This window comes from Ascaphus truei, chromosome 5 (assembly GCF_040206685.1).
Source record: "Ascaphus truei isolate aAscTru1 chromosome 5, aAscTru1.hap1, whole genome shotgun sequence".
NCBI lineage: Eukaryota > Metazoa > Chordata > Amphibia > Anura > Ascaphidae > Ascaphus > Ascaphus truei.
The window spans coordinates 120,125,077-120,143,034 of record NC_134487.1 but is presented as its reverse complement, the minus strand read 5'-3'; the positions used below and the strand labels follow the sequence as shown (position 1 = coordinate 120,143,034).

Below are 17,958 nucleotides of genomic sequence, written 5' to 3'. Positions count from 1 at the left end.
TTCTCATTTACTTTTATGAATGTAACGAGCATTTTTTGTTTCTATAGCAACCATTTACTGTACAAAGTCTGCTTCCTCTTCTGAAACAGGCTGCATTAGTTGTTGCGTTGTACTATTTAACATAAGAATTTGTTTCTCATTATGAAGAAGTTGTTGCTAATATAATTTCTATTCTGTTATCCTAACAAAGTAATTGGGCATTAAATTACTTTATTGGTTGGGTGGATATTGTGTGATACTGTACCTAAAATTAAACACATAATGGCTTGTTGTTTTGATTGGCTGACCTTTAATACAGGAGCACTTTGTAACTGTGGAAAGGTACTTCTGTCTGCGGTTATTAGTAGAGTAATAAAAATACCACTGCATGGAAAGACACCAGATGGAAGGAATGTCAACACACTGGAACTAATTTAGGAGATTGCACAGATAGAAAGAAAGCATGAGGAGAATTCCAGCTGATCCAATGCAAGGAGCTAGACTGGCCCTTTAAACCAACAAACTAACATTCTTACCCTAAGGTTATAAGTAAACTAAAGGATCAGCTCTAAATGAGATACTCTGTTGTCAAAGACAGAAGGCATTTTTCTGTAGCGTTATCAGACCTGGTTAAGGCAAGCTAACAATCCCTTTAGCTCCATATTTCCAAGATGTAGAAAATCAAATAAACTGTTTTGGTTATGTAAACATTTATATTGCTGCCCTCGTGAGTCAGAAAATATATTAATGTTTTATTTTTTTTGCCATATTGAAAATAAGTCTTTTTTTTTCAAGCAGCATGTTCTCAACCTTAGGTACAAACCCTAATATATATATATATATATATATATATATATATATATATATATATATATATATATATATATATATATATATACATATACATATACATATACATATACATATACATATACATATACATATACATATACATATACATATACACATACATATATACACATACATATATACACATACATATATATACATATACACAAATGTAAATACAACTGTATGCTGATCTGTATGTCTTAGGCAGGTCCCCGCCTTTCACCATTATCACACAGCACTTCCACTGCAGCAAGGGATTCTGGGGAATGACATGCAAATGAGCACACAGTGCCACTTTTATATATATATATATATATATATATATATATATATATATATAATATACACCAATAGGGACCACTAAGTATCCACACACACTTTTAGTTGTGCTACAAACTCTCACATTTCCACACCCACCCACACCATTTATATCCACTCCCACTCCACACACACCTTGTGTAAAGCACTGTATATACTGTGGGCTCCCCATTCATTTTCATTCACACTGATACACATACAGTACACACTCTTTCTTCACTTGCTTTCATTACCTTTTGACACCTCTAGCCATAAATCTCATCCACACCGGGGGAAGGAACAGCACAGATAACATTCCAAGAGACACTGTTTTTAAGTAACCTTTTGCTTCATTCATTGTAACATCGCCGGAAGAAGAGATCAGTGTATCTCGAAAGCTCGCACAAATAAAAGCATTTCGTTAGCCACAGAACGGTATCGTCTATTTATTTTTTGATTATATATATATATATATATATATATATATATATATTTATATATATATATATATATATAGTGTTCGACAAACCTATACTTTTGCTCGCCCCGGGCGAGTGGATTTAACATCGTGGCGAGCTCCTATTGGCCCAAGCAGCACACGTTTGGTACTAGGTGGCGAGTAGATTTTTTGTGTGGCGAGTAGATTTTTTGGTGATTTGTCGACCAATATATATATATATATATATATATATATATAATCAAAAAATAAATAGACGATACCGTTCTGTGGCTAACGAAATATATATACACACACACACACGTGCGTTATGGTGGGTAAAAAAAGTGACAAAAACCCTCCACAGTAAAGCATATAGCAAATGGAAATATTACTGTATGCTCATTTGCATGTCTTAGACAGATCTGCAACCCTGCCTTTCACCATTATCACACAGCACACAGTGCTTCCACTGCAGAAAGGGATTCTGGGAAATGACATGCAAATGAGCACACAGTGCCACCTTTTGCTTCAAAACCATATAACATGGTCCCCTATAAGCTTATGCTTGCTGCATTTCACAGCTTTGAGCACATATATACAGCTGAACCCCGTTATAACGCGGTCCTTGTGGTCAACCCGCGTTATAACTGGGATCGCGATTTTAAAAAATAAATATGCCTGCCGCGATCAGAGACTCCGCGTCTGCCGTAGGGGGAGTGCTGGGATAACTCTCCCACCTCTCCATGAAGCCGGCGTCGCAGTGGCAGCCCCACACACCACTTACCCGTGCAGTGCAGGAGACTGCGTGCTGTGCAGGAGAGCTGGTAAGTCGTGGGGAAGGGGGGGAGGATCTCAGACAGCCTGTGCCGGGATGTCCGCTGTCTGTGTGTGTCCCGGCCAGGAACCAGCTCTCTTTTCAGCTCTCCCACAGCGGAGGTATGGTGTGTGTCTTGTGTGTGTGGTGATGTGCAGGAAGGGGGGATGGGATGTGCAGGGGGGGTGATGAGCAGGCAGGGGGAATATGACGGGCGGGGTGGGATGGGATGTGATGTGCTGGCTGGGGGGGTGATGTGCAGGAAGGGGGGGTGATGTGCAGAAAGGGGGGATGGGATGGGATGTGCAGGGGGGGTGATGAGCAGGCAGGGGGAATATGACGGGCAGGGTGGGATGGGATGTGATGTGCTGGCTGGGGGGGTGATGTGCAGGAAGGGGGGGTGATGTGCAGGAAGGGGGGATGGGGATGTGATGTGCAGGGGAGTATTGTGTCCGTCCGTCTGTCCGTCCGTCCGTCAACAATAAAGTTGTAAAAAAATTATTTTTCAATGTTGCTTTTAAAAAATCGGGGCCACGCTCACACCGTGTTATAGCGGATCTGTGTTTTAGCGGATCGAGCTATAACGGGGTTGAGCTCTCTGTGTGTGTGTGTGTGTGTGTGTGTGTGTGTGTGTGTATATACATATATATATATATATATATATATATATATCTTATACTATATTAGTGAAAGCACTGTATGTTTGCCTGCCTGCATGCATGCCTGCCTGCTGGATGTCCGGTGTCCCTAGCGGCAATCTCATTGGTCCCTTGGCCCGCCCGCCCCCGCACACCTCTCATTGGCCTCACACACTCACACCACCCCCTTGGCCCGCCCCCCACACCTCTCATTGGCCTGAGGCGGAGTGACGGGCCAAAGGTCCAAAAAAATAAATAAAACACACACACACACACACACACACACACACACACACACACACACACACCTCTCTCCCCTCTCCAAATCACCTTTTCCCCCTCCCCAGCGGCATCACCTCTTCCCCGTCCCCAGCGGCATCACCTCTTCCCCTTCCCCAGCGGCATCACCTCTTCCCCCTCCCCAGCGGCATCACCTCTTCCCCCTCCCCAGCGGCATCACCTCTTCCCCCTCCCCAGCGGCATCACCTCTTCCCCCTCCCCAGCGGCATCACCTCTTCCCCCTCCCCAGCGGCATCACCTCTCCCCGCTCCAAATCACCTCTCCCCGCTCCAAATCACCTCTCCCCCCTCCCCGCTCCAAATCACCTCGCTTCCCGCAGCTGCCACGCGGCGCGTAAGATGGCGGACCCCCTTCCTCCCTCGCGGCGCCGAGTCAGACGGTGGTGGCGCCCGGAAGTACAGGTAGGTGTCGCTCCCCACCTCCGGCGCCAAACGGAACTGAGAAAGGGCGCATCAACTGAGGTGTGTGTGTGTGTGTGTGTGTGTGTGTGTCACTGTCCACTGCCCACTGCCCCCCCCTCCTATCCACTGCCCCCCCTCCTGTCCACTGCCCCCCCCTCCTGTCCACTGCCCCCCCCTCCTGTCCACTGCGTCCCCCCTCCTGTCCACTGCGTCCCCCCTCCTGTCCCCCCTCCTGTCCCCCCTCCTGTCCACTGCCCCCCCCTCCTGTCCACTGCCCCCCCCCTCCTGTCCACTGCCCCCCCTCCTGTCCACTGCCCCCCCCTCCTGTCCACTGCCCCCCCTCCTGTCCACTGCCCCCCCTCCTGTCCACTGCCCCCCCTCCTGTCCACTGCCCCCCCCTCCTGTCCACTGCCCCCCCCTCCTGTCCACTGCCCCCTCCCTCCTGTCCACTGCCCCCCCCCTCCTGTCCACTGCCCCCCCCCTCCTGTCCACTGCCCCCCCCTCCTGTCCACTGCCCCCCCCCTCCTGTCCACTGCCCCCCCCCTCCTGTCCACTGCCCCCCCCCTCCTGTCCACTGCCCCCCCCCTCCTGTCCACTGCCCCCCCCTCCTGTCCACTGCCCCCCCTCCTGTCCACTGCCCCCCCCCTCCTGTCCACTGCCCCCCCCCTCCTGTCCACTGCCCCCCCCCCCTCCTGTCCACTGCCCCCCCCTCCTGTCCACTGCCCCCCCCTCCTGTCCACTGCCCCCTCCCTCCTGTCCACTGCCCCCCCTCCTGTCCACTGCCCCCCCCTCCTGTCCACTGCCCCCCCCTCCTGTCCACTGCCCCCCCCCTCCTGTCCACTGCCCCCCCCCTCCTGTCCACTGCCCCCCCCCTCCTGTCCACTGCAGGAAATGCAGGGGGAGGAATCCATGCCTTTGAGGCGCCCCCCCCTCCCTTTGACGCCCCCCCCCTCCCTTTGACGCCCCCCCCTCCCTTTGACGCCCCCCCCCCTCCCTTTGACGCCCCCCCCTCTCCCTTTGACGCCCCCCCCCCTCTCCCTTTGACGCCCCCCCCCTCCCTTTGACGCCCCCCCCCCCTCCCTTTGACGCCCCCCCCCCTCCCTTTGACGCCCCCCCCTCCCTTTGACGCCCCCCCCCTCCCTTTGACGCCCCCCCCTCCCTTTGACGCCCCCCCCTCCCTTTGACGCCCCCCCCCCTCCCTTTGACGCCCCCCCCTCCCTTTGACGCCCCCCCCCCTCCCTTTGACGCCCCCCCTCCCTTTGACGCCCCCCCCCTCCCTTTGACGCCCCCCCCCTCCCTTTGACGCCCCCCCCTCCCTTTGACGCCCCCCCTCCCTTTGACGCCCCCCCCCTCCCTTTGACGCCCCCCCCCTCCCTTTGACGCCCCCCCCCCTCCCTTTGACGCCCCCCCCCCTCCCTTTGACGCCCCCCCCCCTCCCTTTGACGCCCCCCCCTCCCTTTGACGCCCCCCCCTGCCTTTGACGCCCCCCCCTGCCTTTGACGCCCCCCCCCTCCCTTTGACGCCCCCCCCTGCCTTTGACGCCCCCCCCTGCCTTTGACGCCCCGCGCGCACACACTGACTGACTGCCGCACGCACGCACACACTGACTGACGCGCACACAAAGCCTGACTGACGCACGCACACACTGACTGAGGCACACACTGACTGTGTGTGCGTCAGTCAGTCTGTGTGTGTTTGTGTTTCTGCCTCAGACTCACTGACGCGCGAGCAAACACACAGTGACTGACGCACACACGCTACATGAAGCTGTAAAGGAGGGAGGGAGGGGGGGGACTGGATTGATGTGAATGGGGGACAAACAGAGAGAGGGGGGAGGAGAGAGAGGAACGGGAACATTACATCCCGGGCAACGCCGGGTCTCTCAGCTAGTATATATATATATATATATAGCATAATGTGTGTATCTATCTATATCTCATAATCTTGAGAACTCCCTATGACTGTTTATAGTCCTTACACTAGGGGCCACTCAAATGTCTGCCGTTAACATGTATTACATGAAAGTATTCAATGACTGTTACCAGCTGATTGAAAGAAGTTGCTAGCATCTAATGAATGCTTCTTAGAAAAAAAATAGAGGAATCAGAACCTTTAAGAATATTTTCTTGAAATGTACACTTTTGCACTGAAAAAATTATATTAAAAAAGGCAGTATCACTTTTTAACAATTAATACACCACACTTAAATAATGAGGTTATTCAACTATAAATAACCTAAAATGTCATTTATGCAGTTTTTATACATTGATAAATCTAAGATTAAATTTTTTTTCTTAATGCAAATCCCCCTACATTTTACAAAAATGCTGCATACGTTTTTCAAAAAGACAAAACAGATTTAAGAATAAAAGGATATTGTAGTTAATTCACTTTTCATTTGGATGTTTTACTAACACATGATGCATTACTGTATATTCAGTAGCTCTAACCGGAATTGAACCAAATTTTCAACATTTAAACAAAGCCCCCTAATAAATAATAGCAAGCAGAAATGGGAGTCGCACATCATCATTCCTTCTCCAACAAGTCCCAATTGACCAATCAACCCCATTTTTGTAATTATTGCCTTACCATATATAACACCATAATCATTGGCAAGCAATGAAAATGAATTAGAAATAAACTTGTGTGATGCAAAAGCAGAGGGAATGCAGGGCCTGAAAATATTATGGTGCGGATATTATTACACCTAGGTTTATAAAATGTTAATGGGGATAGCTAAACTAGGAGGCAAATCAATTTTTGGTATTTCCACTTGTCAGTATCTTTAAACTAAACTATCAAATACCTATAACATTAGACTTAAATAACATTAATCTGATATTAAAGGAAAGTAGTTTCATACTTTTATACTGAAGTCATTTAAAAAAAGAATAATAAGTACAGTATTCATTTTTTGGCATTTCTTTTGTCATCAGAGAATAGCACTGTTGCCTACGAACTTAGTCAGCCTTGCAATATGAACTTTACAATATAAAACAATAACAGAGCAATTGCGTTTCTATTTAGTTACGTAAAACCAAAATTAAATGATTAGGTTTGGCTCTCAAAAAAGATCTTGCTATGAACTGCAAATTGTAAACTGAATAAACCAAATTTGCTTGTGCCCATATTTTTGGAATTGGCATTATAAATAATATATTAATTCTGAACACTAGAATTAATACTTTGTTGGAGATAATGTTTCTCACAATAATAATGCACTAAACATAATGTTATATTTTCATACATTCTGGAATACATTATTCAGTGACCACCTTCTTGCTTAGCAAAACTGGGCTTCTTGTTGGCCCCCAACCAATAACAAACAAAATCGGAACACTTCAGCCTGGGAAAGTCATTATCTCAGGCACTTAAAATAAAATAAAAAATAGTGCTCTTGTTTTTGGAGAACATTACGGATCAAGTAATCCATCCAGACACAACTCATCCAGTTTCAGAAGTCTCTGTTTAATGAAGATTATGCAGAAGGGAATCACTGACAGGATAGTACAGGCCAAAACCTTCACGGTACAGTCGATGTTATCATGCTTCAGCATCCTAATTTTTTGTATCCGATCTGCTTAGATGGTAACTTGAGGGCTGAAGCAGAATGCAGATTTTGGCATGTAGGATAAGACATCTAATAGAGAGGCAAAGGAAAATAGTAATTTGAAATGTTACAGATCTGTAGCTGAGAAACCAAAGTAGTTCTAAGTTTGCGGATTTCATATTAAATTAAAAATGGAAAAACATTTTACAGTGTGTAGTTATAGTCCCTTAACCTTTGTCTTCTCTATTTAATGCTTGCTTTGCCTTTTATTTTTTATTGATAAACCTAAACCGGGTACCTCCTTAACCCCTTTGCTGCGGACTGGCAGTGTGTTGCTCTCCCGTCTAGCAGATAATGGGTTCAACATTATATAATGGCTCTTGAAAATCAGACTTTTCCCCTCCTGAACACCTATTTACATGTACAGATGCAGCGGCCATTATTTTAACAAATCACGCTGTGTATACCTCAGAATACCCATGTCATTACCCGCCTTAAGACGCGAGGGCAGGCGAGTGCATAAAATGACATTTAAGTGTTCTGACTTTTAAACACCTGAAATTGAACCAGTAGCACAGTACTGTACACATTACAATTCATTCATTTCATTGCATTTAATTGCACACAATCCATGAAATTCAAACAAAGCACACGCAATAAACGTTTGCCTGAGACGATTGGCCGCGTTCATGCCGCGTGGAGTACAGCAGCGCACACGAAACGGCGCCGTGATTTCTTAAAATAATGGCCGCTGCATCTGTATGAGTGATGTACAGATGGCAAGGAAATTGCATCCCCCAATGGAATTTAATATAATCCATTAACTGCTGATGAATCAAAGAGGACTGGAGAGTAAATCAATAAGGCTTGCTTAGCATTCCCACATTATATACAGTATAGCCACTTGAAGTGCTAGAAGAAATCTATGAGATTTTGAACACTGTACTACCATATATGAAGAACTCTAATCTTGGTCTACTAAAAGGTATCATAACCTACAATTAATCTGAAGTTCTCCAAGACTACTACAGCTACCAGAAGTTAAACTACAAAGTAAAAACGGTTTCTAAGCATACTGTCATTTCTTTATATGACTATTTTTTTTTATTTATATAGCTCCACCAATATATTGCCAACCCTACGTTGGCAATTATTTTGGTAGCAGGCTAGTAAATTATAGATGATTACAAAAAGAGAAAATGTGTGCTACAAAAATAAATTCAGGGATAATAAAATACAGTTTGTTCAGTGTGACAGACTCAAAACTCAGATCCCAAATACCCAAAATATAAAATGTGAAAAATACAAATTTATCAAGTGATCTGTGACTTGTACACAACCTTATAGGTGATAAGAGTATGTCTTCAGCTGTTAATCGGAGATAGCTCAGCACCTCTCAAATACTAAAAGAAAGCGAATACAAAAAACAGCACACAACGCTCAGTGTAGTAACATTTTAGTATTAAAATGGTCATAAAAAGGGTATACTGTCTAAATGCTTGTTTGACTCCTTTAGCCCTAAGCAATGACGTGAAGCTTAATATCAGTTGCTTTGACATATCCTACATAGCCGCAATTGTTGTGGTGATACGTAGTGATGTCATCAACCGCCGCCTCGCATTGTCGGAGCCGTCTCTGGGCTGGAGTCCTTTTACTCTTTATTGACATTAGTATCCCTATTGATCCACTGGTGCCTGCAGTTGTTCCATTGCGATTTCCCTACCGATACCTCTTGGTCACGATCGCTCGTGACGATGTGTGTGGTGATGTTGGGTGTCTCTACAGTAACACTGCTGTGCATGCGATCCTGGAAGGTTTTGTTTAAATATCTATTTTACGGTAATTACTGCCAAAGAGACTTTTTGTTTTTTCCTGCACACGCTGAGGAGGATTCATCGTGCCTGCTTGTGTGGTGCCACCTACTGTGAAGAAATCGATCCTATCCAAACACCATCCAGGAGAAACCAGGCGGCGTCAGACATCCATCCCGTCCGGTTCCAGTGTAGTAACTCATGTCTTGTAACATGAAATGTTTAAAAGAACTACTTTGATGTACGCAGAATACTTGCCCTTTTTATGACCATTTTTATACAAAATTTTAGTACGCAATGAGCGTTGTGTGCTGTTTTCTGTCTTCACTTTCTGTTAGTAAATTATAGATTAACATGGTTTCTTATTTCCTGAAAATTTTAACCTGTATGAATGGGTAGCATGCGTGGCGACACCTACGGATTGCGATCTGTGCCTAAACATTTTAATGATAATTTCACCTTAATTGCTTCACATCCAAATACCATTTGCTCTAAATAAAGCGTGGGAACCTTTAAAAACTCCTCGGACACCCCTTAAAAAAATACACGAAGTTGCTCATTTTCTGAGAAAATACCGCCTTGCTGGCTCTATCGGCGGGCTGACTATTACCACGTGGGCTCCGAACAGAATGTGTCCAGAAAGGACAGAAATCCTGCTGAATGAGATAAAACTGTCCTTTTCATGAAGAATTTTATAAGGCTGTGTCAAAGCTTAGAGAAGAGCAGTAATGCGTTATGAAGTGAACCGGTACAATAAACATTGCAAACAGTGACATTTTCAAATTTTAAGTCAAAACAAGGGGTTATTATGATTCAGTAGACCCACCTTAGGACAAGACTAAGATCGAGGGTAGAGCCTTTCTTCGTATCTTTTTAAACTGATAATCAGATAAGGCTAGAAAGTTGATCGCCTTCTTGTAACTAAACTGTGGAATAAATTGCCCAGCTCCAATATCTCAATAAAAGAGCTATTGGGGCTTTTATGACCATGCTGAAATAAACAGCGACTTCACCCAGTCTTATAATGGCTCTAGCTCAAGCTCATCTAACTCAAGCTCATCTACCTCAATTCAAGAGCCTTGTCTTTCTAAGTTTACTCTACCAAAATAAATCATCAAGTATTTTGAATTTCTTGGTGAATTTATCACAACAGAGGAAGTTTTACAAACTATGAAATTGCTAAAATATTCTGAAGCCCTTGGTCCAGTTGGGTACACTCTTCAAAGTTTGTCAGCAAGTCAGAAGCCCTGGGCCTATTTGCAACACTGGAGGTTCAGACTCAACTACAACAACACAACATAAAATGGAACGATGTAAGACTTAAATACTTAGGGGTCCATGTAATGAAAATGCCATCGGATATTAAGTATGAATAAGTCTGGCACATCAGATGTTAATTTTACTCGCAAATTGTCTTCAAAGTACAAGGATTTGTTTGTGTTGATCTAGAAAGTGATTGTAACCTGGCGGTTATCATTGACACTAAAAGTGAAATATGTATATTATGGAAGTCTGGCGACAGTACCTAGATCTCGGGCTGTCCTCCTCAAAGGAAGCTCGGATTCTTGAAATGTCCCCTGTGAATAACAGAGAGAGGTGACGATCAGGTCATGGTCTTGTATCTCATGTGATGCATATGAATACAAAATACAGCTGAACCCCGTTATAACATGGTGCTCGGGGTCCACCCGATACGACCGCGTTATAACCGGGATCGCAAAAATAAAAAATGGCCGCCGCAATTAGGGGACCTCGGCAGCACCCCCATGCAGACTTACCCGGAGCAGGGTGCTGGGAATCTGACACCACGAGTCAGCCATCGCAGGGGGGGGGGGGATGGGATGGGATGTCTTTCTATCTCTGTGTGTATGTAGCAATAAAGCATTAAATAGTTTTTTTTTTTTTTTTTAAATGGCCACCGCAATCAGGGAACCTGGCGGCACCCCCAGTGCCTCAGTGGAGGAGGCTACAGGTGTGTGTGTGCGTGTTTGTTTTAAGGTTTCTAGTAATTAAACAATTTAGGATGTACCATGTCTTCCCAAGAGAATGCAACACAACACATTTACAACTAATTTACCTTGACTGTACGGTAAATGACACTAACGGCACAGCGTTGGGCGGCAGATGCCCAAATGTGATATGATGATGATGATGATGAAGCAGGCACAATTAATCTACTAACTAATGGGAGAGCGTTAATAAGTATTTTATTCACACTGATTACATTTGAAATGAAAGACGTTCTCATCTGCCAGACCTCGGGCTGTAAGCCAGTCTGTAGCTTGGGAGGATTGACAAATTAGGTCAAGAAATAACCCTTCAGCGCTGTCAGGTCTGGATTTACTCTCTCTCGGGTCAAAGGATTGGGGGTACAAGAATTTGTGTTTGAGGCCCACAATGGGAGATGCAGCTGGGGGGTACAGTATGTGTACATACATGCATCTGTCTGTCCGTCCGTCCGTCCGTTCGTTAGCAATAAAGCTTTGGGGAAAAAAAGAAAAAAAAAGCTTAGCTTTCAAAAAACGGGCGTTATGTGTATCCGCGTTGTAGCGGATTGCGCTATATCGGGGTTGAGCTGTACATATTTCTACCTAGCACATTTATCTGTTCAATGGAGTCCAAAAATACTAGACTAGTCAAACATATGCGAGATATATCTATTTGTCCCTCAAACAGAGCATTGAAAACATAACAGTTCATATCCAGCCGTGCGTATTAAGTATACAGACGCAACAGTGAAAATGGTGTTCGTCTAAATATTATAGAAATGAAGTTAGGAAGTCTTTTATATATTCCGGCAGTTTTTAAAAGTCTTTTCTCTTCAGCCATAAAAATGGCATCAAGAGAGATTGATGAAAGGGGTGGGTAAAGATCAAAGGCAGAAGGATTTTGTAGATAAAAAGCTTACATTTGTGATTAAGACTTAGATTTAAACCAAGGGAGTGTCTTATGCCACCTAGACATGTGAAATCTCATATGCTCAACTGTAGACCCTTTGAGGTGGAATTTGATAAATGTTTGGTATGTTAGAGTATTTGGTTTGTTTATCCTTTTTATTTGATTACTGTCTGCATTTATTGTATGTTCTTGTAGTAATCTTTTTTTTCTGTAAACTAAGCACTGTACTACTTTTATATATTAAATCTAAACTTTAAATATATCTTTGGGCTCTGAATTTGCACGTTTTTTAGAGTGCACTATAATTTACATTTTCAGACACGGTTTGCAACAACAGATTTTTGTGTGTTAAATTCATATTTTTCTTGGTAAACAGGTACTAGAGACCATGGCCATTTATACTTTTCATTATCTTTGGTGGTGGACGCGGTTAAAGATATATTGTGACGGATTGAGGGGAGATCTTCATTTGACAGACCTTACGAAGGTGAAAATTGGATCCGCTAGATAGCCCTGTTTATTAACCCTTGTCACATATACAAGTAATGTGCTCACAGGTGTGCCGTTAGCAAATAATTGAAAACTATAACTCTCTGTTTGATGCAAAGTATCATCATCTGGCACAGCAAATAAAAGAGATTTGCACTCCTCAGAGATCTTTCCTGGGCCAGGAGTATTCTATAAAAATAACAATATTGGCCTAAATATAATATTTATTTCATGTTTTACCAATACCTGTTCTTGCTTCTTTCCTTAAAGACATTTAGAGGACCATATTTGATATCGTTTGGAACAAATGTAAAGCTAGAATAAGACCATCAAGTATGACTATACACATCATAAGACTTGTAGAGATACTAGAAAGCCTTGAGTAAGTAACCTGATTTACTGTTTTGAACCATCGATATTGAAAAGAGCTCCTTCCCATTCTATTATTTTCTCTCCTTATGGATTCAGAGACATAAGAGTCCCGTCCAAATGTGTGATAATTCAATTATGAAACCCAAGTTAGATGTCTGGGATCAATCCTTCTTGATCAATAACTTTTCCTCTCTATCACGTCCAACTTAAACCCTCTTTTTTAAAATCCTGACTTTGTACCAGGCTGGAAAATGCAGAATTTAATCTGTGGAAACACACGGGAGTCCTAAAGATTAAAGACCTTTTTGAGTTCAGTGACAACCTTTGGACTATGCAACATAATATTTGACCTATATCTTCAATTGATGCACTTTCTCTCCTCCCCAAATGTAAAAGAAAGAGCCACTAGACCGCTTTCATTATTTGAAGATCTTTATTGTATCACCCTCCTTTCCCCATAAAACAATAATACAATATTGCAATATAGTAAAGTTTGGAGACCGACTTTGGGCCACAACTGATGTTTTTCGGGTGAGGTCATTAAGAACATGCTTAAACCTTCGATTTTCTCTGCAATAAGAGAAACCAACATAAAAATATTGCAAAGATGGTACTAAACCGCTGTTAGGCTTCACCCTATTCTTGTCACTTTCTCCCCTCAATGCTGGAATGGATGTGGTGAAAGAGGAACATTTGTCTTGTCCCAAAATTTTTATAACATTGGATAAACATCTGAAAATTGATTACTATAGGCTCTGGCATTAATATGTAATGGTCAGATCATTTTATAAATAACTGACCTGCAGTCATACTAGCAATACTAATCTTAATGCTCCCCACAAATTCCTAGATTGTTGCACCCTCCTCATCCTCTCTCCCCTTATCCTCTCACCCCCCTCGTCCTCTCACCCCCTCCCCTCATCCTCTCTCACCCCCCTCTCTGTCATTATCACCCCCACAGGACAGCTAGACAAAACACACACACACACACACAGGACACAGGACAGCCTCGCCTCTTTCTGCTCCATGCTTTCCCTCCGGTCTTTGGCCCCACCCCCAGGCTCCTGCCATCTCCATCCTGATTGGCTGCTGCTGTGTAATGCAGTCAATCAGGATGGAGGTGGCTGCCCAGCCCCCTAACAGCAGCAGCCCTGCTCTCTCCCTGCTCAGGGGAAATCCCACAATTGGTTACTAAGTCCAGAGAGGTAATAATGGACACATACATGTTCGGTATTCTCTCATTTTTTTAACCGGACCGAGTAACCAAATAACGGGCTGTTCGGTTCAATACTGGACACCTTGCAACCCTAAGCGGGACCGTCGCGGCACTGGAAGCCTCCCCCCAAGGTAAGTGTATTTTGTGTATGTGCAGTAATTAGTTGGTGCCTGCCACTCACTCCTTAAGGCAACGCAAATAGTGCTGGTGACAGCGACGTCAGGCTACGGTTGCTGGAAAAATCAAACTGAGATGACTTCCAGCGATCGCAACCAAGCCGTCGCGTCGTGCTTACTATAAGCGCAGGCGACGGCGGCAATGCATATGTTGCCGGCACTATAAGCGCAGCCTAAGTCTCAAGTGTGCCATGGACACAAAAAGGTTGGGGATCCCTAAACTAAACGAATCGGAGAATGTGTCTCATGTACTGATGCAAATGCTACCTTTTGCTTTCTCTAATATTCATGTTTTGACAAATGTTTTATGTTTAAACTATTACAGAATAAAACTGTTTAAGTAATTTGCTGTTTTAGTTCCGATGAGCCCTCTATGCCACATCATTTTCAAAGGAAATGTGATATCATTTATTTTCTCTGGTGAAAACATTACTAATACTATTGTAACCCAGTTTCCCAGTTTCTGTAATTTTACATTATAATTAAGAGTATGTCTCTTTACTTGAAATTTACATGTAAGTGACATATTTTGAACTGTACTCACATTGAGACTAGTAAATGTTACAATATTTATAAATAGTTAAACGCACTTCTAATATTTCCTATAAAACTCCTACACTTAGATTGTAAGCTCTTCGGGACATGGACTCCTTTTCCTAATGTCTACTTTTATGCCTGAAGTGCTTGATCCTATTATGTCACGTGTGTTACTGTAGTGCTGTAAAGTGCTATATAAATAAAGACATTCTGTACATAACCTGGTACTGTTCCCATTACACACACACATAAATGTGTCAACTACTGTACTAAATTTTTATTAGAAATGCGTATGCAAAGATTTGCACACAAGTCAAATACAATGTCCTATAACATTACACTTCTTATCTGTAGTTTGCTTCTGAGAATGTATAGATTGGTATTTGTTAAGAACTTGATTTACCTACATGCAGTAATTTGACATTCCTGAGATGATTTCTGTTAAATGAATAGGTTGGGAGATGTACAGTATTACACAATTATGCAATGTGCTCAACAACTTGGGACAAAAAAATGTTTTATTTGTCTATTTCAGTATCCACACATGTACTGTATGAAACTGGTTAATTGTATTTCTTTCATTTGACGGGGATCACTTAGGAGCGCAGCTTAATGCTACCTAAACCTGGTGGATTTGATTAACACATATAGAATAATAAACTGTATCAGTTATAGATGCACATTGTGTTGTATCACATTATGATATTGCGTTAGTGAATGTCAAAAAACAACTTTTTACCTTCCCATTGCCACTGCAAATTCATTGATTCTGAAAAATACATCAGCTAATACAAATACATAGGTTGTAAATTAGTGTGAAATGACAGATGGACGGATAGATAGATATCCTGCCTTGCTATCTTGCTATCTCCATTGCTTCTCTGGTTATGCCAGCAACAAAGCAGAAACTGCAATGAGAAAAATTTACAATAAATGAGGGGGAGACTTAACTACGTATATTACTCAGTAAAGTAATACTCTGGGCATACTTCTTGCCAACTATGCAACTGTACCTGTTACATAAAGGAAGTTATACAGGCATACCCCGCTTTAAGGACACTCACTTTAAGTACACTCGCGAGTAAGTACATTTTGCTCAATAGGCAAACGGCAGCTCACGCATGCGCCTGTCAGCACGTCCTGAACAGCAATACTGACTCCCTACCTGTACCGAAGCTGTGCGCAAGCGGGGAGACTATAGAGCCTGTTACACATGCATTATTCACATCAGTTATGCACGTATATGATGATTGCAGTACAGTACATGCATCAAAAGTGGGGAAAAGGGAGTGCTTCACTTTAAGTACATTTTCACTTTACATACATGCTCCGGTCCCATTGCGTACGTTAATGCGGGGTATGCCTGTACAGTTGTAAGGATTACAACAATATAATTGTAGTGATAATCGTAATAAACGCACATTTAAATGTCATCAAGGTGATATACAATGTGCTGCAAGATCCTTCTTCCTCTTTGTCCTTCTATCCCAATATATATACAGATGTATGTATGTATGTATGTATGTATGTCTTTATTTGTATAGCGCCAGTAATGTACATAGCGCTTCACAGCAGTAATAGTTAGTCATATAAATAATAAGATATAAATAACACCAAGGGAAGAAGTGCTTCAGACTTAAAAGTAACATTTAGGAAAAGGAGTCCCTGCTCCAAAGAGCTTACAATCTAATTGGTTGGTAGGAAGAACGTACAGAGACAGTAGGAGGGTGTTCTGGTAAGTGCGTCTGAAGGGGCCAAGGTTAACGTACTGTATGATGTGCTAATTATCAGCCATCGAGATGTACAGGTAGGAAGACTTCCTGCTGGAAAAGCAAAAAGCCGCGGCGCCCCGAAGACCGTGTATGCCGCGGCCACACTGTGAGGAGGGTCCACGCTTCTGGATCGGATCCCCCGCTATGTTAATCCTCCGTCACAGAGGTTGCATGATTGCTGCTTGCTCTGGAGATAGTTAGCCTCGCTACATCTGTATATTTTAAGTCCTACATTTCATTGTGATTTCAATAATAAACCTTTCTTTCTTTTCTTGCAGTTTTTGAAAATAAAGACAAGATTGTTATTATCATGGAATATGCAAGTAAAGGCGAACTGTATGATTACATCAGTGAGAGACGAAGACTGAGTGAAAGGGAAACTAGACACTTCTTTCGTCAGATTGTCTCTGCTGTACACCACTGTCACAAGGTGAGAAGAAGGATGACCTGCTACGGGAACCTATATTGTACAAAGAATATCATATTGCTGAATTACTATACATGTTTCTTGTATTCTTTTTACAGAAGTTGAAACTGTTAAAAGCATTGAATAGTCTTACTCCTTTCACTAACCAGCTGTAAATTAAAAAGACAGAAGCTACAACTGATAAGTAGGCAGGGTGTATTTTTAGTATCTCACCAGTAAGTGAAACGATTTAATATATCTCACACACCCCTCTGCGCCCTCTGACACTACACAACTATATCCCCTACACTAAAACACACCACTACAAATCACCCTCACATATTCTATTTCTTTCCTGCTTCACCTCCTGGGGATATCTCTCCCAATCTTTGTCATTGTCTTATTTTTATATGTTCTTATCCTCGTCTCCCACATGCAACGTCTACTCCTGTTGTTAGTCCCTCTAACCTCATACCCATCCCCTGCCACCCTCCCTCCTCTCTCCCTTTCTCTTGTGCCCTTTGGAATGCATGCTCCCTTTCTAACAAGTTCCTCTCCGTGCATGACTTCTTTCTCTCACTCTCTGCTCCTCTTTGATATAACTGAGACTTGGTTCACTCAGTCTGACTCTGCTCTGGAAGCTGCCCTCTCTTATGGTGGCCTTTCTTTCTCCCACACTCTGCGCCCTGATGGCAGGGGTGGAGGTGTGGGGCTCCTCCTCTCCTCTCTCTGCCGTTACCGAACCCTTCCTATTCCACACTCTCATGCTTTTCCCTCATTTGAGGCTCACACTTTCCAGCTTTTCTCTCCTCTCCCTGTCCACATGGCGATCATCCATCGCCCACCAACCTCTACTCACCCCCCCTTCTGTCTTTCTCACTTTAAATCCTGGCTTTCTTTCTCTCCTCAGACTCCCCTGTTCTTCTCCTTGGGGACTTCAACTGCCATATTGATGACCCCTCTTTCCCTTGGTCCAGCTTTCTCTCTCTAACCTCTACTTTTGGCCTT

At 43.3% G+C, this 17,958-nt stretch overlaps 1 protein-coding gene across 1 annotated transcript in view; it reads left to right on the top strand.

Moving 5' to 3' along the window:
* The window catches only part of NUAK1 (NUAK family kinase 1), a 127,259-nt gene that overhangs the window by 71,751 nt on the left and 37,550 nt on the right, over positions 1–17,958 (top strand). Inside the window, exon 3 of the mRNA XM_075600527.1 lies at positions 16,823–16,974. Coding sequence (XP_075456642.1) covers positions 16,823–16,974 — 152 coding nt within the window. The remainder of the gene's footprint in view (positions 1–16,822; positions 16,975–17,958) is intronic.